At 59.2% G+C, this 26,558-nt stretch overlaps 2 protein-coding genes and 1 long non-coding RNA gene across 4 annotated transcripts in view; 2 read left to right on the top strand and 1 right to left on the bottom strand.

Annotated features, from left to right (window-relative positions):
- Window positions 1-4,360: 4,360 nt before the first annotated feature.
- On the top strand, window positions 4,361-23,013 carry LOC146436993 (antigen WC1.1-like). Its single transcript, XM_085063764.1, has 20 exons — window positions 4,361-4,829; window positions 4,904-5,206; window positions 5,281-5,595; window positions 5,715-6,473; window positions 6,562-6,936; window positions 7,018-7,155; window positions 7,305-7,697; window positions 7,933-8,073; window positions 8,234-8,348; window positions 9,214-9,510; window positions 9,663-9,868; window positions 19,496-19,879; window positions 19,914-20,288; window positions 20,363-20,665; window positions 20,740-21,131; window positions 21,359-21,548; window positions 21,624-21,932; window positions 22,021-22,395; window positions 22,477-22,859; window positions 22,915-23,013. The coding sequence occupies exons 1-20, from the start codon at window positions 4,613-4,615 to the stop codon at window positions 23,011-23,013; spliced, it is 6,069 nt and encodes a 2,022-aa protein (XP_084919890.1). The 5' UTR covers window positions 4,361-4,612.
- An 82-nt stretch (window positions 23,014-23,095) lies between these two features.
- On the top strand, window positions 23,096-24,026 carry LOC146436992 (uncharacterized). Its single transcript, XR_014852792.1, has 3 exons — window positions 23,096-23,157; window positions 23,393-23,533; window positions 23,715-24,026. It is a non-coding gene; the product is annotated as an uncharacterized LOC146436992 (long non-coding RNA).
- A 1,995-nt stretch (window positions 24,027-26,021) lies between these two features.
- LOC146436991 (NACHT, LRR and PYD domains-containing protein 12-like) overlaps window positions 26,022-26,558 on the bottom strand; it is a 9,112-nt gene continuing 8,575 nt past the window's right edge. Inside the window, exon 7 of one of the 2 annotated variants that reach the window (XM_085063384.1) lies at window positions 26,022-26,224. In XM_085063384.1, the coding sequence (XP_084919510.1) occupies window positions 26,050-26,224 (175 nt within the window). In that variant the 3' untranslated portion in view covers window positions 26,022-26,049. The remainder of the gene's footprint in view (window positions 26,225-26,558) is intronic. The other variant, XM_085063383.1, reaches the window with a different exon arrangement.

Below are 26,558 nucleotides of genomic sequence, written 5' to 3'. Positions count from 1 at the left end.
GAAGTTTTTAAATCAAGTCCAGCAGAGCCAATCTCTGGTGGCTCTGAAAGTGATGGACATGCTGCTGGCCAGGTTTGGGCCAATTGGAGGTGCTGGTTATGCCTCTGTGAAAACTTATTTAAGGAAAAATCAAAACAAAGCAGGCACGCACTTCTTTCACTGCTTTGTAGTTGGAGGAGGAGGAGGTGGAGGTGAAAATTTGTGAAGAACAGCATAGAGAGCACCAAGGTCAGTGGAAAAGGGAGAGGAAGGGGTGCTCCAGTGCTCCCGGCACCGGAGCTGAATAACTTTCTGCTAGCCATGGTAAAAACTACGGGGGGAGCAAGAAGTTTCTCCTGCAGCCCATAGAGTCCATAAGGATGCAGAAATTCACCCACAGCCCACTCCAGAGGAGCAGGTGGATGCCTAGAAAAGACTGTGAACCAGTGAGAGTCTCATCTAAGAGTTAAAACTGCACAAGGCCTTGATTGGGAGAGAAAGGCCTTTTCCTTGCTCCTGGCATGGAAGCAGCCTGGCCTCGGCTCGGGAGAGTCTGCACAGCACCTTATGGACAAAAAGACTCACGTTGCAGAAGGATTCGGGCAGGATGTTGCTTGTGAAATTAGACCCACGCCAAAGAAGTTCCCAGAGGACTGTCTCTCGTGGGAAGGACCCCGTGGCTAAGTAGAGAACCTTGTTTCCTGATTGAACTGACCAGAGGACCCCTCAACCTGCCCCCTGTCTGTGTTGCTAGTTTAGAAAAAAGGAAGGGGGGGTAAGTGCAGAAACTGCTTCTTAAGAGGGTGGGGGTGAGAGCAGAAAAACTGTCCGAAGAAAAAGAAAAACAAGTAAAGATAAAGAGTATTTGTAGTAAAAGAATTGTAGTGATGAGTAAATTTGAGAATCTGCTCTATAGACTGAAAAGAAACCCTACACCCTGCCCCCTACCCAGCTTGTTGATTGTAAATATAAAAAAGAAGTTAATACTATAAGTTCATAAGAAAGGGGAAAAAGTGACCAAAATAATGTATAAAAAGTTTATTTTTGCCTTATATTTCTTCTCCAATTCTGTTAGGTAATTTAAACACCTTTTTGTAACTTTAAGCTTAGAGCCTAGTTACCCTCATTTCGTGCGTCCTCGAAACAATGTCCTGTCTCAAATCCATGAGAGTGGGGCAGGCTCTGAGCCTCTCACAGCCAGGAGAGCAGGGCTGGGAATGGCTGTGGGTGTTGGAAGGACATTTCCTAAAGGAGGGATGGTCTCCTGAAGGTGGGAAGTGCCTTCCTGCCCCGCAGCAGGACCCCGCAGTGGCAGGGCAGCCGGGCCATGGCCCCAGTCGGCTCCAGGAGGTTCCCAATCTTCAGGGCGGGCTGCAGTGCCCGCAGGGCATCCAGTTCCTGCAGCAGGGCATGGCTGAAGCCCTCCATGCTCGGCCTGGGCTTGAGGCACGCAGGAAAAGAGGAGAAGGTGTTGGAGGTTGTGGGGAGGGAGGAGCTGAAGCAGCCGCGATGCAGGTGCATCCCTGCCTGTCCCGCAGCATCCGCTCCCCAGCTCGGGGATGCCGGGCGGGGAAAGGGCCGTGGCAGAGCCCTCACCCCAGGCTCCGCAGCGGGCAGGCGGGATGCCGGAGCTTGTGGCAGAGCTGCAGGACGCCGTCGGCTTGCAGCTCGTTGTCACTCAGGTCCAGGCAGGTGAGACGGGGCCCCTGCAGCAGCTGCGCAGCCAGGGCTGGGCAGCAGGCGCCCGACAGCCGGCAGCTCCCCAGCCTGTGGGGCCGAGGGAAACGGGCAAGGAGGGCTTTGGCCTCCACTTGCTGAGCTGCTCCAGGGGGGAAGGGCAGTGCAGCGGGTGAGGTCCTGGCAGCAGCAGCAGCAGCAGGGGCCGGTGAGGTGGGAATAGGGCAGCTCAAAGGGAACGTCTCGGAAAGACCCTCAGAGGCGGCCCGAGTGTCCCCAGGGGTATCCGTGGAGCCGGCAAGCTCCTGTCCCCTGTGCCCGAGGCAGCAGCCACCCAGGCACACACCGCCCTCCGGTTCGGGTGCCTCCAGCCAGCGGCCCCGCTCAGCGCTCCGTACCGTCCGTGCGTGTGTCAGCGGAGCAGTCCGGGCCCGGTGCCCGGCAGCGCGGGGGGCTGGGGCAGCGCAGCTCTTCCCGCCGCCGCACAGCGAGGGAGCGCCGCGGTGTGCTGCTGAGGAATTGCTGTGCTGCAGGTGGGTGGGGAGCAGCTGCAGCTCCAGCTGCTCGCTTTGCTCTGGCTGGGAGGCCGAGACAAGAGGCCGGGAAGTGCGGACCCTTAGCATAACAAAGGGCCAGGTGAGGGGCGCGGAGAGAGACAGCAGGAGACGAGGATCAGGAGGAAGAGGGAGACTTTGGTTGGAATGTGAGGGGTCAGAGCACAGGGACCCTTCTCGGAGGCTGCAGCTCAGGCTGATTCTGTGCTCCTGTGCTAAGAGTAAGTGGATTTCTTCAGTGAGACACCTGGGAGTGTAGCATGGGTGTCTTGGATTGATGTTATGATAATCCTTTATCCCCTATCGTTGGCTTATATGCCCAAGAAAGAAAAAAAAAGTGGAAAAAAATGTGTGGTCCTGTCTCTTTAACTACACCCAGCCGAAGAGAGAAACGCGGGTTGTTTAGAAAACATTTTCCCCAAGCCTCGCTCCGGGGGAGGATTCGTGGCTCGGCAGAGACTGCGTGCTGGACGGAGGTCGGAGTGAGCTCTGTTCCCGTTTCTTTCCCATTTTTTTCTTTTTTCCTCGTTTGGACCCCTTCTCTTCGATCTGCTTTGCCACCTGGAGACCCAGGAGGGCCAGAGGACAGCAGAGCTCTCCAGGGAGCTCCACCCGGCCCCGGGGGGGGGCGAGGAGGAGAGGGGCTGCGTCTGAGAAAAGGACTTTTTAATCAGGTTGAATAACTCCTTTTCACCTTGGTTTTCCCCTTCCCCTGTGCCCTGCAGGGCACTCTGCGTGGTTTTGTCAAAGAAATAGTTTTTTCTTCACTTCCATCTAAGAGGCTCTGTTGTGGGTGGGGGAGGGGGTGTCAGGGCCCTTCGCTCTCGGAGGAGAGAGAGTTTTATCATTAACCTGGGATGGAAATAATGAGGGAGCGAGGTCTGGGTGCGGGAGTGGGCTTCCCGGTGTGGGGAGCCACTGGGGCCACCGTGGGTCAGCGGAGCCGCGGCTGTGATGGGGCGCCGGTGGCAGCAGTGCGAGTTTCCTGCGTTGGGAGTGTGCTGACAGCGAGTCTCGTAAATGATGGGGCGGGGAAGTTTCCTGAGCGGCGCGGCTGCCGAGCTGCAGGGGAGCGGAGCGGCGGGGCAGGGGCAGCGCGGAGCCGCGGCGTTATCGCGGGCAGCGCAGGTGTCAGGAGCCGCGGTGGGTCGATGGCGAGGCCGGGAGGCGCCGGGGGGTAAACCGCCTCCTTCCTGCGCTGGCGGCGAGGCGAGCGCGGGGCCACAGCTGCGGCAGCAGCGCCATCCATGTGCCAGCGCCGCCGCGAGGGACCGGGGAGCTGCCACCTGCCATCGCCGCGCGGAGCCGGGGGCTGCTGCCACCCCCCGCGGGGGCTGCGGGCACCCCGAGAGGGGAGCACCCCGAGCATGGGGGCTTCGGGCGTTGCCTCCTGCCGGACCTGGGGCTGGTCCCGGGGAGGCTCTCGTTAGGATTTGGGGTGCGGTGTGTCCCCGTGAGGATGGCTCCTGCCAGGCTTCAGCAGCTGAGTTGGAGCCACGGGGGGGTACAGGAAGGGCCCCCGCGGCCCAGGTGTTTCGGGGGGGGCTGTGTGCCCCCGGGGACATCCGGGTGCCAGCCCCCTGTGGCGAGGCGTGTGACGCCAGAAGCGGAGCCGAGGCTCATATTTGGGCACGGAGCAGGTTATTGGTGCCGTGGCGCCGCAGCCGGGCGATCAGGCGCCTCATAAAGGCCGCCCTGGTGCTGCTGCCCGCATAGGCTGGGGCGCTGCCGAGACATCCCGTGGCTGCGCTGGGCTCGGGGCCGGTGGCATGGGGCCGATGGCGGCGCTGGGGCTGCTGCTGTGCGTGCGGCTGTGCGGGGGTGAGTGCCAGGCGGCTGGCAGCGGGGCCCGCGGCGGTGCCGGGCCCGGCTGAGCTCCGTCCGTGCCGCAGGCTCCGCGGAGCTGCGCCTGGTGGGCGGCGGCGGGCGCTGTGCCGGGCGAGTGGAGGTGAAGCACAGCGGTGAGTGGGGCTCCGTCTGCGCCTTCGACTTCTACTGGGAAGCGCGCTGGGCCGTGGTGGTGTGCCGGCAGCTGGGCTGTGGCCGGGTGGCCAAAGCGTCCACGTACGCCCCGTTCGGGCCAGGCAGCGGGCGGATTTGGCTCCATCCCTTGTGCGGCGGCACCGAGGATGAACTGGAGAAGTGTCCACACCGCGGATGGGGACAGCACTTGTGTGACCACGATCGGGATGTGGGGGTGACCTGCACAGGTGAGGGGACACGCTGGCCGTGCTGGGCTACCAGCATTGTGCTGGAACGTCCAGGGCAGGGCTGAGCTATGTCGGTTCCCCGGTGCAGATGGCGTGGAGCTGAGGCTGGCGGGCGGCAGCAGCCCCTGCGCTGGGAGGGTGGAGGTGAAGCTGCGTGGACACTGGGGCTCAGTGGCAGACAAGAGCTGGGACATGGAGGACGCTGAGGTGGTGTGCCAGCAGCTGGGCTGTGGCTCGGCCGCCGGCGCCTACTCTGCCCTCGACCACTTCGGCGCAGGGAACGGGACTGTCAGTGTGGTTAAGGTGGACTGCAGTGGGAATGAGGCCACGCTCTGGGACTGTGAGATCCGTGGCTGGGGACCATATAATAGCACCCTCCATGACTTGGACACTGCTGTTGTCTGCCAAGGTAGGCGTCAGGCTGTGGGGAGCTGTGGCACTTCACGGACATCCCTCGACACTGAGGCTGTGTTGCTCCCGCAGGGTTTTCCCGGCTGGTCGGCGGCGATGGAGCGTGCGCTGGGCGTCTGGAGGTGCGGCAGCGGCGGGCCTGGGTCCGTGTGTGCGAGGATGAGGTGGACATGAAGGTGGCCCAGGTGGTGTGCCGGGAGCTGGGCTGCGGCACGGCGCTTGCCATGGGCGGCAGTGGCCGGTTTGGGGCGGGACGAGGGCCGTTCTGGGAGGGGGGCTTCCAGTGCAATGGCAGCGAGCCCCTCCTGAGTGCCTGCGCCCAGCGAGCGCCCCAGGGCCAGGGCTGCAGCGGCCCCGCCAGCGTCATCTGCTCCCGTAAGTGCCGGGGACAGCGGGGGGCTGCTGGGCTCCCTGCAGCGTCACCGCCCTCATTGGCCTTTCTGCCACAGCCTACACGGGCTTCCGGCTGGGCAACAGCAGCTCGGCATGCGCCGGGCGGGTGGAGGTGGCGGCGAAGGGAACGTGGGGCTCCGTGTGCGCCAGCGAGTGGGAGCTGCCCGACGCCCACGTCCTGTGCCGCCACCTGGGCTGCGGCCGCGCCTTGGCCGTGCCGCCGGGAGGCTCCTTCGGCAGCGGCGAGGGGCCACTGCGGCCGGACGCTTTTGGCTGCAGCGGCAGCGAGCGGCACCCGGGCGAGTGCCCCGTGGCCGTGCTGGGCAAGGCCCCGTGCGCCCCTGGAAACGCCGCCGCCGTCAACTGCTCAGGTGTGTATGGCACCTGCGTGAGGAGCCCTGAGGGCTTTTGGGCCGCCCCAAGCACTGCGATCAGAGCAGGCCGGGCTGTTTTGGGGTGAAGGGAAGGGCTGAGTCACGTCATTTTACAGGCATGGTGGAGTCCCTGCGGCTGGTGGAGGGTGAGACTCGGTGTGACGGGTGGCTGGAGTTGGCCATAAGCTCCGGGGATTGGCGACGTGTGCCAGGAGAGCTTTCGATCACGCGGAATTTCAGCAAAGTGTGCTGGGAGCTGGGCTGTGGAGGGGTAGACAAGAGCGATGCTGTCTCTGGCGAGGCCACGCTGTCTGCATTGAACGAGACGGAGCGGGCCATCATGTACAGGGTGATCAAAACCATCCAGGGCATGACCACCATGCTGACCAATAGGACCAAAGACAGGAACGATTTCGATTTTGAAAACATTGAAGGGTCTATGACCACTGCATCAGCCGGCATCCCTTATGGGGCAGCCATCTTCTGCTCAGGTGAGTGTCCCGAGAAGGGCTGGAGGTGCCGATGCCCCAAGCAGCCACCCCAGCAGGGTCCTTCCATGCCCGCAGGCAGCCGACGGGTGAGGCTGGCGGGGAGCTCTGGGCGCTGCGCCGGGCGGGTGGAGGTGTATTCCGGTGGCAGGTGGAGCAGCGTGTGCCAGGAAGGCTGGGACCTGCAGGACGCGGCCGTTGTGTGCCGGGAGCTGGGATGCGGCACGGCGTTGGAGGCCCCGAGCTCGGCGCGCTTCGCTGCTGGCCCGGGGCCGCTGTGGCCGTACATCCCCGAGTGCTCCGGGAGCGAGGAGTCTCTCTGGGAATGCGGGCGCTCGGAAGGGCACGAGTGCGAGCGCGGCGGCGGGGCAGGGGCCGTGTGCTCAGGTGGGTGCTGGGCGCCCCCAGCTCAGGGTGCGGCGGAGCCCCCCGGGGGCTTCTGGGCTGTGCCGTGACCCCCCCGCACCTCTTGCAGAGCAGCTCTCCGTGCGGCTGGCGGGTGGCAGCGGGCGCTGCCGCGGGTACCTGGAGGTGTCCCGCAACGGCACCTGGGGCCGCGTGTGCGCCAACGACACCAGCGACAGCACGGCTGGCACCGTCTGTCGTCAGCTGGGCTGTGGGCACAGGGGGTGGCTGTCGGCCGGCCCTGCCCAGCAGCCAGCCCCCGCCTGGTTGGCGTGGGTGGGCTGTGAGGAGGAGGCTCGCTCGCTCTGGGGGTGTCCCTCGGCACCCTGGCGCTTGCAGAGCTGCGGCCCTGGCGGGGACGCCTACGTGGCTTGTGAGGAGGAGGACACTGATGGCACGGCTGAGACAGCCACCACTCCGTATCCGGACAACGCCAGCAGCACAGGTATCTCTGCCGGTGTCGGCACCCCCTGCGCCGGGCTGGCTGGGATCCCCCTCCCCTCACTGCTTGCCCGTGTCCCCACAGGCATCCCCATCAGAACCACCCGGGCCGTGGGGTCTGTGTCCGTGCCAGCTGTGCTGTGTGTGGTGCTGGGGACGCTGCTGTGCCTGGCCCTGGGTGCCCTGGCCGCGCTGCTGTGCCGTGCCCGCGCCTGGCGCCGAGGTGGGTCCCGGCGGGTGGGTGCCAGGAGAGACCCGGGTTGCGGGTTCTGGGGCTCCCGCCCTGCAGAACAGCTCCGAAGGCGGGCAGGGGTGGTCCTGGTGCCCCCCAGGGTGCCCATGGCCCCAGGTAAGTGCTGCCTGTCATTGCAGGCGCTGGCAGAGCTGCGGATGCCATCTCCAACGCTGTCTACGAGGAGCTGGACTACACGGCAATGCCCGAGTACCAGGAGGTGCCCAGTGGCCCAGGTGGGTGCAGCCCGAGTGCCCCAGCTGTGCCCGGAGAGAGGGCTCTGCGCCACAGCCCCACGGCAGCTCCGGGTCCTGGTGGCCTGGCCCTGGCTCCTCGCCATGGGCTGGGGCTTTCCCTCGGTCCCGTGGTAGCTCGGCTGTGCCGTGTGAGGTTGTGCCACCTGCGGTGCCACTTGAGGCCTCTGCTGAGTCCCTCTTTACCCCCTGCAGGCTCTGTGTCAGAGGGATCGGTGAAGAAGCTGCTGTATTACACTGAGGACAGCATGGAGGGAAGTGACACCGAGGCAGCCCCAGGTAGGAGCACAGGGCAGGAAGCCCACGGGGAGCACAGGGGTCAGAGGACACACCTGGGTTGGGGATCTGAGGGAACGAATTCTCCCCCTTGTTATTGTGCAGCAAAGTAACGTCTTTCCCAGGGGGACCCGAGGGCCACCAGAGCATGCCTGGTGACAATGCTGGAGGGGATGGCACAGCATGACCCCTGTCACGGCCACTGGGTCACTGCCATGGACCCCTGTGCCTGTCCCAGATCCCCCTGCCCGGCCCGAGCATGGAACCCTGGATGGCTATGATGATGCCCTGGATGTGGCAGAGGAGTCCCCTGCTCCCAGCACTTGGGACATCTCTGAGGGAGTGGCATGTAGGAGAGGGATCCGTGTCCTCCCCACAGGTAAAAGGGATCCCAGCTGCCCTGTTGCCTCTGCAGAGGCACTGCATGGCAGGGTTTGGCTGTGGGGGTGGACAGGGATCCAGCGACAGATCCAAGGGGGCTGCAGCCAGATCCCTGGTGGGGTGGGTCAGAGGGGTCACCTTTCTGTGCTGTCCCCAAGGTGGGATCGACTCCCCTCCAAGTCCCCCAGGAGCCACCAGGGACCCCCCGGAACAGCCCCCGGAGCACACGGACTATGATGATGTCGGCAGCAGCAGCATCCTGGGAACGTCACCGTGAGGATGCCCTGGCCAGGCTGTTTCCCTGGGGACATGCGTGCGGCAGTGTGGGGTGGCCCTGTCCCCAGGCAGTGTGACCTTGTCCACAGAGGCCACCTGTCTGTGCCCGGCAGTGCAAGAAAACTGTTTCTGTGTGGGGAAAATCTTTGATTTCCGTGTGAATTTCCCTTTTTTCCTATTAAAACACAAACTGGTCAGAGAGTCACTCCCAGGGCTGGGACCACCCTTGAGGCTGGCACCGTCATCTCGGGTACATCAGTAATCCCTTGGGGATTTGTGGCAGGAACTGCAACCACCGACATATCCCTGGGCATGGTGGGCTTACGGGGAAGAGCGCAGGGGGATTGCTGGGATTGGCTATGGGATCTTTATTTGGCACTGCCAAATGCACACAACTGTTCCCGCCAAGGCTGAGGGGAAAAGGGAGAGGGCAGGACCAGCCCCCGCAGAGGCAGCAGGATCTGCTCGCTGTGCCCCATGGGTGGGGCAGGCTCTGAGCCTCTCACAGCACGGAGAGTTGGGCTGGGAATGGCTCTGGGTGTAGGAAGGACTTTTCCTAAAGGAGGGGATGTCTCCTGAAGGAGGGGAGTGCCTTCCTGCCCCGCAGCCGGACCCCGCGGTGGCAGGGCAGCCGGGCTATGGCCGCAGTCGGCTCCAGGAAGTTCCCAATCTTCAGGTCGGGCTGCAGTGCCCGCAGGGCATCCAGTTCCTGCAGCAGGGCCTGGCTGAAGCCCTCCGTGCTCAGCCTGAGTGGGAAGGATGCAGGAAAGAGGAGAAGGTGTTGGAGGTTGTGGGGAGGGAGGAGCTGAAGCAGCCGCGATGCAGGTGCATCCCTGCCTGTCCCGCAGCATCCGCTCCCCAGCTCGGGGATGCCGGGCGGGGAAAGGGCCGTGGCAGAGCCCTCACCCCAGGCTCCGCAGCGGGCAGGCGGGATGCCGGAGCTTGTGGCAGAGCTGCAGGACGCCGTCGGCTTGCAGCTCGTTGTCACTCAGGTCCAGGCAGGTGAGACGGGGCCCCTGCAGCAGCTGCGCAGCCAGGGCTGGGCAGCAGGCGCCCGACAGCCGGCAGCTCCCCAGCCTGTGGGGCCGAGGGAAACGGGCAAGGAGGGCTTTGGCCTCCACTTGGTGAGCTGCTCCAGGGGGGAAGGGCAGTGCAGCGGGTGAGGTCCTGGCAGCAGCAGCAGCAGGGGCCGGTGAGGTGGGAATACGGCAGCTCAAAGGGAACGTCTCGGAAAGACCCTCAGAGGCGGCCCGAGTGTCCCCAGGGGTATCCGTGGAGCCGGCAAGCTCCTGTCCCCTGTGCCCGAGGCAGCAGCCAGCCAGGCACACACCGCCCTCCGGTTCGGGTGCCTCCAGCCAGCGGCCCCGCTCAGCGCTCCGTGCCGTCCGTGCGTGTGTCAGCGGAGCAGTCCGGGCCCGGTGCCCGGCAGCGCGGGGGGCTGGGGCAGCGCAGCTCTTCCCGCCGCCGCACAGCGAGGGAGCGCCGCGGTGTGCTGCTGAGGAATTGCTGTGCTGCAGGTGGGTGGGGAGCAGCTGCAGCTCCAGCTGCTCGCTTTGCTCTGGCTGGGAGGCCGAGACAAGAGGCCGGGATGTGCCAACCCTTAGCATAACAAAGGGCCAGGTGAGAGGCGCGGAGAGAGACAGCAGGAGACGAGGATCAGGAGGAAGAGTGACACTTTGGTTGGAATGTGAGGGGTCAGAGCACAGGGACCCTTCTCGGAGGCTGCAGCTCAGGCTGATTCTGTGCTCCTGTGCAAGAGTAAGTGGATTTCTTCAGTGAGACACCTGGGAGTGTAGCATGGGTGTCTTGGATTGATGTTATGATAATCCTTTATCCCCTATCGTTAGCTTATATGCCCAAGAAAGAAAAAAATGTGTAAAAATATGTGTGGTCCTGTCTCTTTAACTACACCCAGCCGAAGAGAGAAACGCGGGTTGTTTTGAAAACATTTTCCCCAAGACTCGCTCCGGGGGAGGATTCGTGGCTCGGCAGAGACTGCGTGCTGGACGGAGGTCGGAGTGAGCTCTGTTGCCGTTTTTTTCCCATTGTTTTCTTTTTTCCTCGTTTGGACCCCTTCTCTTCGATCTGCTTTGCCACCTGGAGAGCCAGGAGGGCCAGAGGACAGCAGAGCTCTCCAGGGAGCTCCACCCGGCCCCGGGGGGGAGAGGAGGAGAGGGGCTGCGTCTGAGGAAAAGGACTTTTTAATCAGGTTGAATAACTCCTTTTCACCTTGGTTTTCCCCTTCCCCTGTGCCCTGCAGGGCACTCTGCGTGGTTTTGTCAAAGAAATAGTTTTTTCTTCACTTCCATCTAAGACGCTCTGTTGTGGGTGGGGGAGGGGGTGTCAGGGCCCTTCGCTCTCGGAGGAGGGAGAGTTTTATCATTAACCCGGGACAGTATTTGGCGCCCAACTTAGGGGGCCTTGATTACTTGTTCTACACCTTTTGTGGGGTTAGAGAAAGTGAAGAAAAAATCCTAATAATTGCATTCTGGTTTTAAACGCTTGGTATTGAATTACAGCCATCAGTAGTCACTATGCTGTTTGATGGGAGGTTGTTTGATGTAATACTGTCTGTTTGGCACACAGGTTTGTTCCCCTACCAACAGGTAGGGGCAATCTTGTCCCTAATGTATAATTTCCACCAATCAGGGACACGACTCCGGCTGGTTATAGTAATGTGCGTGATACTGACGATCTGTAAGAAGGTATGGGAAACAGTTAAAGATGTACATGCTCTGTTAGTTTCCTCCTCTAGTTTTAGTAACGTGTTTTGGAGTTTTGTTAGTAATATTACCCAACCTGTTAGAGAAGTAGAGGGTGAAGCTTCCTGGCTCCTCACCCATCTCTTTCCCTTTAAATCTGGTAGATCATCTTTTGAGAATATTCAGTTTCCCCTGGATGTTCAAGAGACCATTAACTTGGTAGTACAGGTGCTTTACCTGGGAGGTTGCATGTATATGATGTTCAGTTTTACCAGAATGAGGGCTGAGAAGTCCAGAGGGGCTGAGCAGGAGCAGGCACCTAATCCAGATGTGAGGAAATGTGAATGGTGTGGAGTATGGGAGGACATAGGTAAAACTTTAAAGAAATTCTCTGATCCAATAGACTGGGAATTTCCCCTGGACAAATCCCGAGACCAGCTGAGGTGGGGAAGTATCTGAAAGAGAAGTGCAGAGACAACTGCAGTGCAATATGTTGGGCCCTGGCATATACTTACCGTACACTGTGGGATATTCTAGAACAGGAAGGAAGGGAGCCTAAGCCAGTGGCAGTTGCTCCTGTTACAAGGAGCAGGAAAGCCCAAGTTAAGACTGATCGCCCAGATGACAGTGGGGAGGGACCCTCAAGGTCAGCAACTGAGTCAGAGGTCATTGTTGAATCCATGAATGTGAGAGACCTTCACAGCCTAAGAAAAGATTATGTCCAACGAGATGATGAATCTGTGATTAGTTGGTTAGTCCGTCTTTGGGATGCTGCAGGCGAAGTTACACTTCTAGATCCTACTGAGGCAAGGCATTTAGGGACTGTGTCACGTGACCCAGATATCAACCAAACTGTACGAGATGGGCCTGACTGCAGCAGCCTCTGGAGACGAGCTATCAGAGCTGCGAGGGAAAGATACCTACATCCCGACGATCTCTATTCGCAACAAACCCAGTGGAGAACCATAGAACAAGAGATTCAACGCTTGAGAGAAATGGCGGTGGTAGAAATTGTCTTCTCAGAGGACATAGCAAACCCAGATCCCTTTATAGACCCAGATAGGATAGAATGTACACCTGTGATGTGGCGGAAACTCCTAAAGCTTGGGCCATCAGGGTATGCTTCTGCTTTAGCCATTATGAAGCGAGGTGACGGGCATGAGACTGTGCGTGATATGACAAGGAAACTCCGAGCGTATGCAGATGTCGTGCATAGCCCAATGAATGCAAGAATCTCAACTGTGGAAACAAATCTGCAGAAACTAGAAAATAAGATAGAGAAGAATCATGAGAAACTCAGTAAAGAGATTAAAGACAGCCTTCTCCAAATCTCAGCAGTACAGATCAGAGGTTCTGTTACCCCACGCAGACGCTCCTCAGCTATGAGAACTGGATATATCCCTCGACGTGAGTTGTGGTATTTCCTGTGTGACAGTGGAGAAAACATGAACAGGTGGGATGGACAACCCACTGCTGTCCTGGCACGACGAGTGCGTGAATTGAAGGAGGGCAAGACTCAGAGAGGGAACTCCACCAGAAGGGAAGTAGCTCTACTCAACATGTCTGATTCCCTTGAAGGAACCTCTAACATGAATGCCCACCATGGTTAGAGGGGCCCTGCCTCTAGCCAGGTAGAGGCCAGGCAAAACCGAATTTTTTGGACAGTGTGGATTCGGTGGCCTGGCACATCAGAGCCACAAGAATACGAGGCTTTAGTTGACACTGGTGCACAATGCACGATAATCCCATCGCGACATGTGGGGACAGAACCTGTTTGTATTTCCGGCGTGACAGGAGGATCACAAGACTTGACCCTGGTGAAAGCTGAGGTGAGCCTGACTGGAAGAGAGTGGAAAGAACATTCCATTGTGACTGGCCCAGAGGCTCCATGTATTTTGGGTATAGACTTCCTCCAAAATGGATATTTCAAAGACCCAAAGGGACTCAAGTGGGCATTTGGGATAGCTGCTTGTCATGGGTTCGAGACAAGGACATTTGCCAGGAGGACACATGAAAAAAAGGCAAACAGGCTTCAAGCTTAAAGTTGCAACAAGTGTTTAATTACCTAACAGAGTTGGAGGATAAATGCAGGCTAAAATAAACTTTTCATACAATTTTTGTTCATTCCCCCCTCCCTCTTAAGAACCTATAGTATTCACCCCCTTTCCTCCTTTACAGTCAACAAGCCGGGTGGTGGGGGCAGGGTGTGGGGTCTCTTTTCAGTCCACAGAGCAGATTCTCAAATTTATTCATCACTACAATTTTTCTACTACAAATACTCTGTATCTCTACTTGTCTCTCTCTCTCTCTCGCCAGACAGTTTTCTGCTCTCACCCCCACCCTCTTAAGAAGCAGTCTCTGCACTCACCCCCCCCTTTCCCTCTTTCCAAACCAGCAACACAGACAGGGGGCAGGTTGAGGGGTCCTCTGGTCAGTCCAATCAGGAAAAGAGGTTCTCTACTTAGCCAGGGCTCCTTCCCATGAGAGACAGTCCTCTGAGACCTTCTTTGGCGTGGTCCAATCTCACGAGCAACATCCCGCCTGAATCCTGCTGCAACATGAGTCTTTTAGTCCATAGGGTGCTGTGCAGACTCTCCCAAGCTGAGGCCAGGCTGCTTCCATCCCAGAAGCAAGGCCTTTCTCTCCCTTGCAAGGCCTTTGCAGTTTTAACTCTTAAATGAGACTCCCACTGGTTCACAGTCTTTTCCAGGCATCCACCTGCCCTTCTGGCGTGGGCTGTGGGCAGAATTTCTGCACTCCTGTGGACTCCATGGGCTGCAGGGGGACCTCCTGCCCCCCCATGGCCTTCACTGTGGCTAGCAGAGGGTTTTTCAGCTCCAGCACTGGAGTACCTCCTCCCCCACCTTCTTCACTGACCTTGGCACTCTCCATGCTGTTCTCCCTCACATATTTTCACCTCCACCTCCTCCTCCTCCAACTACAAAGTGAAAGAAGTGTGTGCCTGCTTTGTTTTGAATTTTTCTTAAATAAGTTTTCACAGAGGCGTAACCAGCACCTCCAATTGGCCCAAACTTGGCCGGCAGCATGTCCATCACCTTCAGAGCCATCAGAGATTGGCTCTGCTGGACTTGATGTAAGAACTTCCAGAACCTGCACTCAGGACACACAGGAGCCATCTTTGTGCCACACCCCACCCCTCAGACACCTCCCTAGGCCTACTAGAACAGCTTCTGAGGGGTCCAAATTTCTCCTAGATGTTAAAAACACTTCACTGATGTTTTGGGCCAATCAAAACCACCACACTGCTGTAGAGACAGAGGGCATAAAACAACTGAACACCTTGCCTGGACTGTCAGAGAACCCATCTGCAGTAGACTCCTGAAAGGGGAAGAGCAACAAGTACAGATTGCAACCTCCATTGTGCACCGCCGACAGTACCGGACAACTCGTGATGCCGTGATTCCCATTCACAAACTAATCCGTGAGCTGGAGAGCCAAGGGGTGGTCAGCAGGACCCACTCATCCTTTAACAGCCCCATCTGGCCTGTGCACAAATCTGAAGGAGAATGGAGATTGACTGTGGACTATCGTGCCTTGAATGAGGTGACTCCACCTCTGAGTGCTGCTGTGCCAGACATGCTGGAGCTCCAGTATGAGCTAGAGTCCAAAGCAGCAAAGTGGTATGCCACTATTGACATTGCAAATGCATTTTTCTCCATTCCTCTGGCAGCAGAGTGCAGACCTCAGTTTGCTTTCACCTGGAGGGGCGTGCAGTACACGTGGAACCGACTGCCCCAGGGGTGGAAACACAGTCCCACCATCTGCCATGGACTGATCCAGGCTGCATTGGAAAAGGGTGGGGCTCCAGAACATTTGCAATACATTGATGACATCATTGTGTGGGGGGACACAGCAGAAGAAGTATTTGAGAAAGGAAAGGAAATCATCCAGATTCTCCTGGAAGCCGGTTTCGCTATAAAAAAGAGCAAAGTCAAAGGGCCTGCCGACGAGATCCAGTTCCTAGGAGTGAAGTGGCAAGATGGACGGCGTCAGATTCCTACTGAGGTTATCAATAAAATCATCACAATGTCCCCCCCAACCAACAAGAAGGAGACGCAAGCTTTTCTGGGAGCTATAGGCTTTTGGAGAATGCACATCCCCGAGTACAGCCAGATTGTGAGTCCTCTCTACCTGGTTACCCGTAAGAAAAATGATTTCCACTGGGGCCCTGAACAGCAGCAAGCTTTCACCCAGATCAAGCAGGAGATTGCTCATGCAGTAGCCCTTGGCCCAGTCAGGACAGGGCCACAAGTAAAGAATGTGCTTTACTCTGCAGCTGGGAGCCATGGCCTGTCCTGGAGCCTTTGGCAGAAGGTGCCTGGTGAGACTCGGGGTCGTCCATTGGGATTTTGGAGCCGAAGTTACAGAGGGTCTGAAGCCAACTACACCCCAACAGAGAAAGAAATCCTAGCAGCATGTGAAGGAGTCCAAGCTGCCTCAGAGGTAATTGGCACAGAAGCACAACTCCTCCTGGCACCTCGACTACCAGTGCTGGGGTGGATGTTTAAAGCAGAGGTTCCCTCTACTCATCATGCCACCAATGGCACGTGGAGCAAATGGATTGCCCTTATCACACAGCGCGCCCGTATGGGAAATCTGAATCGCCCTGGTGTAAGAATATACTCCGTGGGGTTTAGTTATGGGGATAAAATAGGGACAAGAGATCTCTAAAGATGAGTTTTAGAACGTGAGGGTTTATTGCGAAAGAGCATGGGCATGAGAGGCCTGCTGGGCTGCAAGATGCACCCCAAAGCAGGCCAGAGAAAAGAGAGAGAGAGAGAGCAGAAAGAAGAGAGTAAAAGAGAGTGATTTGCTGTTTACAATGCAATAAATCATCTTCTCTGTTGAATATTCTAATTCCCTTTCACCAATCTAAGACAAGCTACAAACTCTACAGCATTTACATACAACCTATAAGAATCAGCACATTACCATACAGGGTCATGTTTCAAACCTTAAAAACCTTTGGGATATCTACCAGGCAGGTAGGGTCTGCTCTGACCTTTGGACCTGCCTGGGCAGAGGGCATTGTTCTATCAAGAGGGGGGATTACCTTCGTGGCCAAACCATTGTTTTTTAGTTACTCTACAACTTGAACCTTGTCTTCATTTCAATATCACTCATATTTTCCATATCCTCAACATCTCTTGCAAGGTAATCATATCTATAAGGCTTTCCTATTTCATCTTCCCCAACACCCTGGGATTTTGGAAATAATTACAAATTGGCCTGAAGGTGAAAATTTTAGTCTGATTGAGGAAGAGGAGCTGGAACAGGTGACCCGTGCAGAGGAAGCCCCACCATACAACCAACTGCCAGCAGACAAAACACGCTATGCTCTTTTCACTGATGGTTCCTGTTGTCTTGTAGGGACAAAACGAAAATGGAAAGCAGCTGTGTGGAGCCCCACACGATGGGTTGCAGAAGCTAGGGAAGAAGAGGGGGGATCGAGCCAATTCGCTGAGCTCAAAGCCGTTCAGTTAGCCCTGGACATTGCTGAAAGAGAGAAATGGCCAAAGCTCTACCTTCATACTGATTCATGGATGGTAGCCAATGCTCTGTGGGGTTGGCTGGAAAAGTGGAAGAAGGCTGGTTGGCAGCGTAGGGGGAAAACCAGTTTGGGCAGCTGAAGAGTGGAAAGACATTGCTAGCGGGGCAGAGAGACTACCTGTGAAGGTCCGCCATGTAGACGCCCATGTCCCCAAGAGTCGAGCTAATGAGGAACACTGAAACAATGAACAGGTAGATCAGGCTGCAAAGATAAAGGTGTCCCAGGTAGACTTGGATTGGCAGCATAAAGGAGATTTATTCCTAGCTCGATGGGCCCATGATGCCTCAGGCCATCAGGGCAGAGATGCCACCTATAAGTGGGCACGAGACCGAGGGGTGGATCTAACCATGGACTGTATCTCCCTGGTAATCCATAATTGTGAGACGTGTGCTGCCATCAAGCAAGCCAAGCGGGTGAAACCCCTGTGGTATGGTGGAAGGTGGTCTAAATATAAGTATGGAGAGGCCTGGCAGATTGATTACATCACACTGCCTCAAACCCGCCATGGCAAGCGCTACGTGCTCACAATGGTAGAAGCCACCACGGGGTGGCTGGAAACCTACCCTGTGCCTCATGCCACTGCTCGTAACACCATCCTGGGCCTTGAAAACCAAGTCCTGTGGAGGCATGGTACCCCTGAGAGAATTGAGTCAGATAACGGAACTCATTTGAAAAATAGCCTCATAAACAACTGGGCTAGAGACCATGGCATTGAGTGGGTGTACCACATTCCCTATCATGCACCAGCCGCTGGCAAAGTGGAACGGTATAATGGACTGTTAAAAACCACCCTAAAGGCATTGGGTGGGGGAACTTATAAGAATTGGGAGCGACATTTAGCAGAGGCCACCTGGTTAGTCAATACCCGAGGCTCCATCAACCGAGCAGGTCCTGCCCAATCTGAGCTTCTACATACAGTGGATGGAGATAAGGTCCCAGCAGTACATGCCAGAGGCTTGTTAGGGAAAACTGTCTGCATTGATTCTGCCTCACATAAAGACAAACCCATCCGTGGGCTTGTCTTTGCTCAGGGACCAGGGTGTACTTGGTGGATAATGCAGGAAGATGGAAAAACACGATGTGTCCCTCAGGGAAATTTAATTTTGGGTGAAGGCCACATGTAAGGTTGGGATGGCAACATACCACCGTTCACCGAATGACATTATTTGTACATAGTTATGTGTATATATGTATATGTGTATATATGTATATGTGTATGTATGTATATATGTGTATATATGTGTGTGTGTGTTTAAAGTTGGAAGATGTTAGGGTGGGCGTTAAGCCAAGGCTATGGAATAAGGGGTGGAATGTCTTGGATTGATGTTATGATAATCCTTTATCCCCTATCGTTGGCTTATATGCCCAGGAAAGAAAAAAATGTGGGAAAAAATGTGTGGTCCTGTCTCTTTAACTACACCCAGCCGAAGAGAGAAACGCGGGTTGTTTAGAAAACATTTTCCCCAAGCCTCGCTCCGGGGGAGGATTCGTGGCTCGGCAGAGACTGCGTGCTGGACGGAGGTCGGAGTGAGCTCTGTTGCCGTTTTTTTCCCATTTTTTTCTTTTTCCTCGTTTGGACCCCTTCTCTTCGATCTGCTTTGCCACCTGGAGACCCAGGAGGGCCAGAGGACAGCAGAGCTCTCCAGGGAGCTCCACCCGGCCCCGTGGGGGGAGAGGAGGAGAGGGGCTGTGTCTGAGGAAAAGGACTTTTTAATCAGGTTGAATAACTCCTTTTCACCTTGGTTTTCCCCTTCCCCTGTGCCCTGCAGGGCACTCTGCGTGGTTTTGTCAAATAAATAGTTTATTCTTCACTTCCATCTAAGAGGCTCTGTTGTGGGTGGGGGAGGGGGTGTCAGGGCCCTTCGCTCTCGGAGGAGAGAGACTTTTATCATTAACCTGGGATGGAACTAATGAGGGAGCGAGGTCTGGGTGCGGGAGTGGGCTTCCCGGTTTCGGGAGCCACTGGGGCCACCGTGGGTCAGCGGAGCCGCGGCTGTGAAGGGGCGCCGGTGGCAGCAGTGCGAGTTTCCTGCGTTGGGAGTGTGCTGACAGCGAGTCTCGTAAATGATGGGGCGGGGAAGTTTCCTGAGCGGCGCGGCTGCCGAGCTGCAGGGGAGCGGAGCGGCGGGGCAGGGGCAGCGCGGAGCCGCGGCGTTATCGCGGGCCGCGCAGGTGTCAGGAGCCGCGGTGGGTCGATGGCGAGGCCGGGAGGCGCCGGGGGGTAAACCGCCTCCTTCCTGCGCTGGCGGCGAGGCGAGCGCGGGGCCACAGCTGCGGCAGCAGCGCCATCCATGTGCCAGCGCCGCCGCGAGGGACCGGGGAGCTGCCACCTGCCATCGCCGCGCGGAGCCGGGGGCTGCTGCCACCCCCCGCGGGGGCTGCGGGCACCCCGAGAGGGGAGCACCCCGAGCATGGGGGCTTCGGGCGTTGCCTCCTGCCGGACCTGGGGCTGGTCCCGGGGAGGCTCTCGTTAGGATTTGGGGTGCGGTGTGTCGCCGTGAGGATGGCTCCTGCCAGGCTTCAGCAGCTGAGTTGGAGCCACGGGGGGGTACAGGAAGGGCCCCCGCGGCCCAGGTGTTTCGGGGGGGGCTGTGTGCCCCCGGGGACATCCGGGTGCCAGCCCCCTGTGGCGAGGCGTGTGACGCCAGAAGCAGAGCCGAGGCTCATATTTGGGCACGGAGCAGGTTATTGGTGCCGTGGCCCCGCAGGCGGGCGATCAGGCGCCTCATAAAGGCCGCCCTGGTGCTGCTGCCCGCATAGGCTGGGGCGCTGCCGAGACATCCTGTGGCTGCGCTGGGCTCGGGGCCGGTGGCATGGGGCCGATGGCGGCGCTGGGGCTGCTGCTGTGCGTGCGGCTGTGCGGGGGTGAGTGCCGGGCGGCTGGCAGCGGGGCCCGCGGCGGTGCCGGGCCCGGCTGAGCTCCGTCCGTGCCGCAGGCTCCGCGGAGCTGCGCCTGGTGGGCGGCGGCGGGCGCTGTGCCGGGCGAGTGGAGGTGAAGCACAGCGGTGAGTGGGGCTCCGTCTGCGTCTATGACTTCGACTGGGAAGCGCGCTGGGCCGTGGTGGTGTGCCGGCAGCTGGGCTGTGGCCGGGTGGCCAAAGCGTCCCCGTACGTCCCGATCACGCAAGGCAGCGGGCGGATCTGGCTCCATCCCTTGTGCAGCGGCACCGAGGATTCGCTGGAAGATTGTTCACACCTCGGATGGGGAAATCACTTTTGTGGCCACGAGCGGGATGTGGGGGTGATCTGTACAGGTGAGGGGACACGCTGACCGTGCTGGGGCACCAGCACTGTGCTGGAACGTCCAGGGCAGGGCTGAGCTATGTCGGTTTCCCGGTGCAGATGCCGTGGAGCTGAGGCTGGCGGGCGGCAGCAGCCCCTGCGCTGGGAGGGTGGAGGTGAAGCTGCGTGGACACTGGGGCTCAGTGGCAGACGACAACTGGGACATGGAGGACGCTGAGGTGGTGTGCCAGCAGCTGGGCTGTGGCTCGGCCGCCGGCGCCTACTCTGCCCTCGACCGCTTCGGCCCAGGGAACGGGACTGTCAATCTCGTCCTGGTGAACTGCAGTGGGAATGAGGAAACGCTCTGGGACTGTGAGATCCGTGGCTGGGGACCATATAGTGGCATCATCCATGACTACGACACTGCTGTTGTCTGCCAAGGTAGGAGTCAGCCTATGGGGAGCTCTGTCACTTCACGCACATCCCTCGACACTGAGGCTGTGCTGCTCCCGCAGGGTTTTCCCGGCTGGTCGGCGGCCATGGAGCGTGCGCTGGGCGTCTGGAGGTGCGGCAGCGGCGGGCCTGGGTCCGTGTGTGCGAGGATGAGGTGGACATGAAGGTGGCCCAGGTGGTGTGCCGGGAGCTGGGCTGCGGCACGGCGCTTGCCATGGGCGGCAGTGGCCGGTTTGGGGCGGGATGGGGGCCGTTCTGGGAGGGGGGCTTCCAGTGCAATGGCAGCGAGCCCCTCCTGAGTGCCTGCGGCCAGCGAGCGCCCCAGGGCCAGGGCTGCAGCGGCCCCGCCAGCGTCATCTGCTCCCGTAAGTGTCAGGGACACCGGGGGGCTGCTGGGCTCCCTGCAGCGTCACCGCCCTCATTGGCCTTTCTGCCACAGCCTACACGGGCTTCCGGCTGGGCAACAGCAGCTCGGCATGCGCCGGGCGGGTGGAGGTGGCGGCGAGGGGCACGTGGGGCTCCGTGTGCGCCAGCGAGTGGGAGCTGCCCGACGCCCACGTCCTGTGCCGCCACCTGGGCTGCGGCCGCGCCTTGGCCGTGCCGCCGGGAGGCTCCTTCGGCAGCGGCGAGGGGCCACTGCGGCCGGACGCTTTTGGCTGCAGCGGCAGCGAGCGGCACCCGGGCGAGTGCCCCGTGGCCGTGCTGGGCAAGGCCCCGTGCGCCCCTGGAAACGCCGCCGCCGTCAACTGCTCAGGTGTGTATGGCACCTGCGGGAGGAGCCCTGAGGGCTTTTGGGCCGCCCCAAGCACTGCGATCAGAGGAGGCAGGGCTGTTTTGGGGTGAAGGGAAGGGCTGAGTCAGGTCATTTTACAGGCATGGTTGAGTCCCTGCGGCTGGTGGAGGGTGAGACTCGGTGTGACGGGTGGCTGGAGTTGGCCATAAGCTCCGGGGATTGGCGCCGTGTGCCAGGAGAGCTTTCGATCACACGGAATTTCAGCAAAGTGTGCTGGGAGCTGGGCTGTGGAGGGGTAGACAAGAGCGATGCTGTCGCTGGTTAGGCCAGGCTGTGGCAACTGAACTCGACGGAGCAGACAATCATGCACAGGGTGATCAAAACCATCAAGGACATGACCACCATGCTGACCAATAGGACTAATGACGGGAACGAGATCGATTTTGAAACCAATACATGGAATATGACAACTGCATCAGCCGGCATTCCTCATGGGGCAGCCATCATCTGCTCAGGTGAGTGTCCTGAGAAGGGCTGGAGGTGCCGATGCCCCAAGCAGCCACCCCAGCAGGGTCCTTCCATGCCCGCAGGCAGCCGACGGGTGAGGCTGGCGGGGAGCTCTGGGCGCTGCGCCGGGCGGGTGGAGGTGTATTCCGGTGGCAGGTGGAGCAGCGTGTGCCAGGAAGGCTGGGACCTGCAGGACGCGGCCGTTGTGTGCCGGGAGCTGGGATGCGGCACGGCGCTGGAGGCCCCGAGCTCGGCGCGCTTCGCTCCTGGCCCGGGGCCGCTGTGGCCGTACATCCCCGAGTGCTCCGGGAGCGAGGAGTCTCTCTGGGAATGCGGGCGCTCGGAAGGGCACGAGTGCGAGCGCGGCGGCGGGGCAGGGGCCGTGTGCTCAGGTGGGTGCTGGGCGCCCCCAGCTCAGGGTGCGGCGGAGCCCCTCGGGGGCTTCTGGGCTGTGCTGTGACCCCCCCGCACCTCTTGCAGAGCAGCTCTCCGTGCGGCTGGCGGGTGGCAGCGGGCGCTGCCGCGGGTACCTGGAGGTGTCCCGCAACGACACCTGGGGCCGCGTGTGCGACAAGGGCGTCAGCGACAGCACGGCTGGCACCGTGTGCCGCCACCTCGGCTGTGGGCACAGGGGGTGGCTGTCGCCCGGCCCTGCCCAGCAGCCAGCCCCCGCCTGGTTGGCGTGGGTGGGCTGTGAGGAGGAGGCTCGCTCGCTCTGGGGGTGTCCCTCGGCACCCTGGCGCTTGCAGAGCTGCGGCCCTGGCGGGGACGCCTACGTGGCTTGTGAGGAGGAGGACACTGATGGCACCGCTGAGACAGCCACCACTCCGTATCCGGACAACGCCAGCAGCACAGGTATCTCTGCCGGTGTCGGCACCCCCTACGCCGGGCTGGCTGGGATCCCCCTCCCCTCACTGCTTGCCCGTGTCCCCACAGGCATCCCCATCAGAACCACGCGGGCCGTGGGGACTGTGTCCGTGCCAGCTGTGCTGTGTGTGGTGCTGGGGACGCTGCTGTGCCTGGCCCTGGGTGCCCTGGCCGCGCTGCTGTGCCGTGCCCGCGCCTGGCGCCGAGGTGGGTCCCGGCGGGTGGGTGCCAGGAGAGAGCCGGTTTGCGGGTTCTGGGGCTCCCGCCCTGCAGAACAGCTCCGAAGGTGGGCAGGGGTGGTCCTGGTGCCCCCCAGGGTGCCCATGGCCCCAGGTAAGTGCTGCCTGTCATTGCAGGCGCTGGCAGAGCTGCGGATGCCATCTCCAACGCTGTCTACGAGGAGCTGGACTACACGGCAATGCCGGAGTACCAGGAGGTGCCCAGTGGCCCAGGTGGGTGCAGCCCGAGTGCCCCAGCTGTGCCCGGAGAGAGGGCTCTGCGCCACAGCCCCACGGCAGCTCCGGGTCCTGGTGGCCTGGCCCTGGCTCCTCGCCCTGGGCTGGGGCTTTCCCTCGGTCCCGTGGCAGCTCCTCCCGTGCCGTGTGAGGTTGTGCCACCTGCGGTGCCACTTGAGGCCTCTGCTGAGTCCCTCTTTACCCCCTGCAGGCTCTGTGTCGGAGGGATCGGTGAAGAAGCTGCCGTATTACACTGAGGACAGCATGGAGGGAAGTGACACTGACGCAGCCCCAGGTAGGAGCACAGGGCAGGAAGCCCACGGGGAGCAGAGGGGACAGAGGACACACCTGGGTTGGGGAGCTGAGGGAACAAATTCCCCCCCTTGTTATTGTGCAGCAAAGTAACATCTTTCCTAGAGGGATCCGAGGGCCACCAGAGCATGCCTGGTGACAATGCTGGAGGGGATGGCACAGCATGACCCCTGTCACGGTCACTGGGTCGCTGCCATGGACCCCTGTGCCTGTCCCAGGTCCCCCTGCCTGGCTCGAGCATGGAACCCTGGATGGCTATGATGATGCCCTGGATGTGGCAGAGGAGTCCCCTGCTCCCAGCACCGGGGACATCTCTGAGGGAGTGGCATGGAGGAGGTGGATCCGTGTCCTCCCCACAGGTAAAAGGGATCCCAGCTGCCCTGTTGCCTCTGCAGAGGCACTGCATGGCAGGGTTTGGCTGTGGGGGTGGGCAGGGATCCAGCGACAGATCCAAGGGGGCTGCAGCCAGATCCCGGGTGGGGTCGGTCAGAGGGGACACGGGGCTGCCACCCTGAGGCACCTTTCTGTGCTGTCCCCAAGGTGGGATCGACTCCCCTCCAAGTCCCCCAGGAGCCACCAGGGAACCCCCGGAACAGCCCCCGGAGCACACGGACTATGATGATGTCGGCAGCAGCAGCATCCTGGGAACGTCACCATGAGGATGTCCTGGGCATGCCGCAGCCCTGGGGACATCTGTGCGGCAGTGTGGGGTGGCACTGTCACCAGGCAGTGTGGCCTTGCCCACAGAGGTCACCTGTCTGTGCCCAGCACGGCAGAACTGCAGGAAATGTGTTCCTGTGTAGGGAAAATCTTTGATTTCGGTGTCAATTTCCATTTTTTCCTAATAAAACTTAAACTGGTCAGAGTCACTCCCAGGGCTGGGATCTCCCTTGAGGCTGGAACCTCCATCCCGGGTACATCAGCCTTCCCTCAGGGATTTGTGGCAGGAACTGGAACCACCGACACATCCCTGGGCATGGTGGGCTTACGGGGAAGAGCGCAGGGGGATTGCTGGGATTGGCTGTGGGATCTTTATTTGGCACTGCCAAATGCACACAACTGTTCCCAGAAAGGCTGAGGGGAAAAGGGAGAGGGCAGGACCAGCCCCCGCAGAGGCAGCAGGATCTTCTCCATATGCCCCATGGGTGGTGTGGTGGTTTCGGTCAGCCTAAAACATCAGTGATGTGTTTTTAACATCTAAGAGAAATTTGGATCCCTCAGAAGCTGTTCTAGTAGGCCTGGAGAGGTGTCTGAGGGGTGGGGTGTGGTACAAAAATGTCTCCTGTGTGTCCTGAGTGCAGGTTCTGGAAATTTTTACATCAGGTCCAGCAGAGCCAATCTCTGATGGCTCTGAAGGTGATGGACATGCTGCTGGCCAAGTTTAGGCTAATTGGAAGTGCTGGTTACGCCTCTGTGAAAACATATTGAAGGAAAAATCAAAACAAAGCAGGCACGCACTTCTTTCACTGCTTTGTAGTTGGAGGAGGAGGAGGTGGAGGTGAAAATAAGTGAAGACGAACAGCATAGAGAGCAGCAAGGTCAGTGAAAAAGGGAGAGGAAGGGGTGCTCCAGTGCTCCCAGCACCAGAGCTGAATAACTTTCTGCTAGCCGTGGTGAAAACTACGGGGGGAGCAAGAAGTTTCTCCTGCAGCCCATGGAGTCCATAAGGATGCAGAAATTCACCCACAGCCCTCTCAAGGGGAGCAGATGGATGCCTAGAAAAAACTGTGAACCAGTGAGAGTCTCATCTAAGAGTTAAAACTGCAAAGGCCTTGCAAGGGAGAGAAAGGCCTTGCTCCTGGCATGGAAGCAGCCTGGCCTCAGCTCGGGAGAGTCTGCACAGCACCTTATGGACAAAAAGACTCATGTTGCAGCAGGATTCGGGCAGGATGTTGCTTGTGAAATTAGACCCACGCCAAAGAAGTTCTCAAATAACTGTCTCTCGTGGGAAAAGACCCCGTGGATAAGTAAAGAACCTCTTTTCCTGATTGAACTGACCAAAAGACCCCTCAACCTGCCCCCTGTCTGTGTTGCTAGTTTAGAAAAAAGGAAGGGGGGGTAAGTGCAGAAACTGCTTCTTAAGAGGGTGGGGGTGAGAGCAGAAAAAACTGTCTGAAGAAAAAGAGAAACAAGTAAAGATAAAGAGTATTTGTAGTAAAAGAATTGTAGTGATGAGTAAATTTGAGAATTTGCTCTAAAGACTGAAAAGAAACCCTACACCCTGCCCCCTACCCAGCTTGTTGATTGTAAAGAAAAATAAGAAGTAAATACTATAAGTTCGTAAGAAAGTGGAAAAAGAGAACAAAATAATGTATAAAAAGTTTATTTTTGCCTTACATTTCCCCTCCAATTCTGTTAGGTAATTAAATCAACTTTTTGTAACTTTAAGCTTAGAGCCTAGTTACCCTCATTTCGTGCGTCCTCCTAACAATGTCCTGTCTCAAATCCATGAGAGTGGGGCAGGCTCTGAGCCTCTCACAGCACGGAGAGCTGGGCTGGGAATGGCTGTGGGTGTTGGAAGGACTTTTCCTAAAGGAGGGATGGTCTCCTGAAGGTGGGAGGTGCCTTCCTTCCCGGCAGCAGGACCCCGCGGTGGCAGGGCAGCCGGGCCATGGCCCCAGTCGGCTCCAGGAGGTTCCCAATCTCAGGGCGGGCTGCAGTGCCTGCAGGGCATCCAGTTCCTGCAGCAGGGCCTGGCTGAAACCCTCCATGCTTAGCCTGGGCTTGGGGCACGCAGGAAAAGAGGAGAAGGTGTTGGAGGTTGTGGGGAGGGAGGAGCTGAAGCAGCCGCGATGCAGGTGCATCCCTGCCTGTCCCGCAGCATCTGCTCCCCAGCTCGGGGATGCCGGGCGGGGAAAGGGCCGTGGCAGAGCCCTCACCCCAGGCTCCGCAGCGGGCAGGCGGGATGCCGGAGCTTGTGGCAGAGCTGCAGGACGCCGTCGGCTTGCAGCTCGTTGTCACTCAGGTCCAGGCAGGTGAGACGGGGCCCCTGCAGCAGCTGCGCAGCCAGGGCTGGGCAGCAGGCGCCCGACAGCCGGCAGCTCCCCAGCCTGTGGGGCCGAGGGAAACGGGCAAGGAGGGCTTTGGCCTCCACTTGCTGAGCTGCTCCAGGGGGAAAGGGCAGTGCAGCGGGTGAGGTCCTGGCAGCAGCAGCAGCAGCAGGGGCCGGTGAGGTGGGAATAGGGCAGGTAAAAGGGAACATCTCGGAAAGGGAACATCTCGGAAAGACGCTCAGAGGCGGCCCGAGTGTCCCCAGGGGTATCCGTGGAGCCGGCAAGCTCCTGTCCCCTGTGCCCGAGGCAGCAGCCAGCCAGGCACACACCGCCCTCCGGTTCGGGTGCCTCCAGCCAGCGGCCCCGCTCAGCGCTCCGTGCCGTCCGTGCG

This window comes from Lichenostomus cassidix, chromosome 5, assembly GCF_008360975.1.
Source record: "Lichenostomus cassidix isolate B80296 chromosome 5, HeHo_3.0, whole genome shotgun sequence".
Classification (NCBI taxonomy): domain Eukaryota; kingdom Metazoa; phylum Chordata; class Aves; order Passeriformes; family Meliphagidae; genus Lichenostomus; species Lichenostomus cassidix.
The sequence above is the reverse complement of the archived record's forward strand: the minus strand, read 5'-3'. Positions and strand labels throughout refer to the sequence as shown.

What these genes read in the sequence shown, in the direction of transcription:
- LOC146436993 (XM_085063764.1), top strand. Translation starts at nt 4,613, where the DNA reads ATGGAGGACGCTGAGGTGGTGTGCCAGCAGCTGGGCTGTGGCTCGGCC. An exon ending in TGCCCGCGCCTGGCGCCGAG is followed by an intron (nt 7,156 to 7,304) that starts GTGGGTCCCGGC and finishes CTGTCATTGCAG; the next exon opens with GCGCTGGCAGAGCTGCGGAT. An exon ending in GAGGAATTGCTGTGCTGCAG is followed by an intron (nt 9,869 to 19,495) that starts GTGGGTGGGGAG and finishes TGCGGGGGTGAG; the next exon opens with TGCCGGGCGGCTGGCAGCGG.